This window comes from Ananas comosus, linkage group 11, assembly GCF_001540865.1.
Source record: "Ananas comosus cultivar F153 linkage group 11, ASM154086v1, whole genome shotgun sequence".
Classification (NCBI taxonomy): Eukaryota; Viridiplantae; Streptophyta; class Magnoliopsida; order Poales; family Bromeliaceae; genus Ananas; species Ananas comosus.
Window position 1 is genome coordinate 9,672,132 of NC_033631.1, and position 682 is coordinate 9,672,813.

At 35.2% G+C, this 682-nt stretch overlaps 1 protein-coding gene across 1 annotated transcript in view; it reads right to left on the reverse strand.

Annotated features, from left to right (window-relative positions):
- Positions 235 to 682, reverse strand: part of LOC109717874 (epoxide hydrolase 3-like) — a 6,051-nt gene continuing 5,603 nt past the window's right edge. The window contains exon 5 of the mRNA XM_020243823.1: positions 235 to 514. Within this exon, the coding sequence (XP_020099412.1) occupies positions 379 to 514 (136 nt within the window). The 3' untranslated portion in view covers positions 235 to 378. The remainder of the gene's footprint in view (positions 515 to 682) is intronic.

Below are 682 nucleotides of genomic sequence, written 5' to 3' on the forward strand. Positions count from 1 at the left end.
GAGATTCGAATCTTTCCGGAATGCGAATCGAAAAACTAATCTTTCTTTCCAAGCACTAACAATAAAAATGACTTATTCGGATTCTCATTTTTAATCCTAAATACTCAGACCAAACATGCTCTTATTGCTATTGTTGTTGTTGTTGTTGTTGTTGTTATTATTCTTATTGTTGGTTCAGTTTGTATAACTATGTAGTTGTGTGATCAGTAGTCGAGCAAAGCCGATTCACCGATGTAGGATTAACGGTAACTTAATCATAATTTTTTTTTTTATAGTTTAAATGCCGCGATACATTGAGACAAATACAATGTAATAAGAAAGAAAGCCGCAATTGATCTGAATATATAGCAATAACAAAATATCCTGAGATCTATTTGATCATTTCTGCGAGGGTTCGGCGTGGATGCGTGCGAGGAACTCCTTCAGGAGACGATTGTAAACGCACGGCCGCTCCAGGTGAGCAAGATGGCCTGCTTTCTTTATGGCCTGCAGTGTGGTCTTCTCTCCCAGTTTCCTGTTTCAAATTAAAATAGGCCAAAAAAAAAAAAAAAAAAAACAAGTTAGTGCAGGTGCAGGTGCAGGTGCAGGAGGATCACATATATATGTATGACTTAATTTGATGCTAAATTTTCAAATAAACCTCTCAACTACTTTTCCTTTTTTTTTTTTTTTTTTTTTTTTT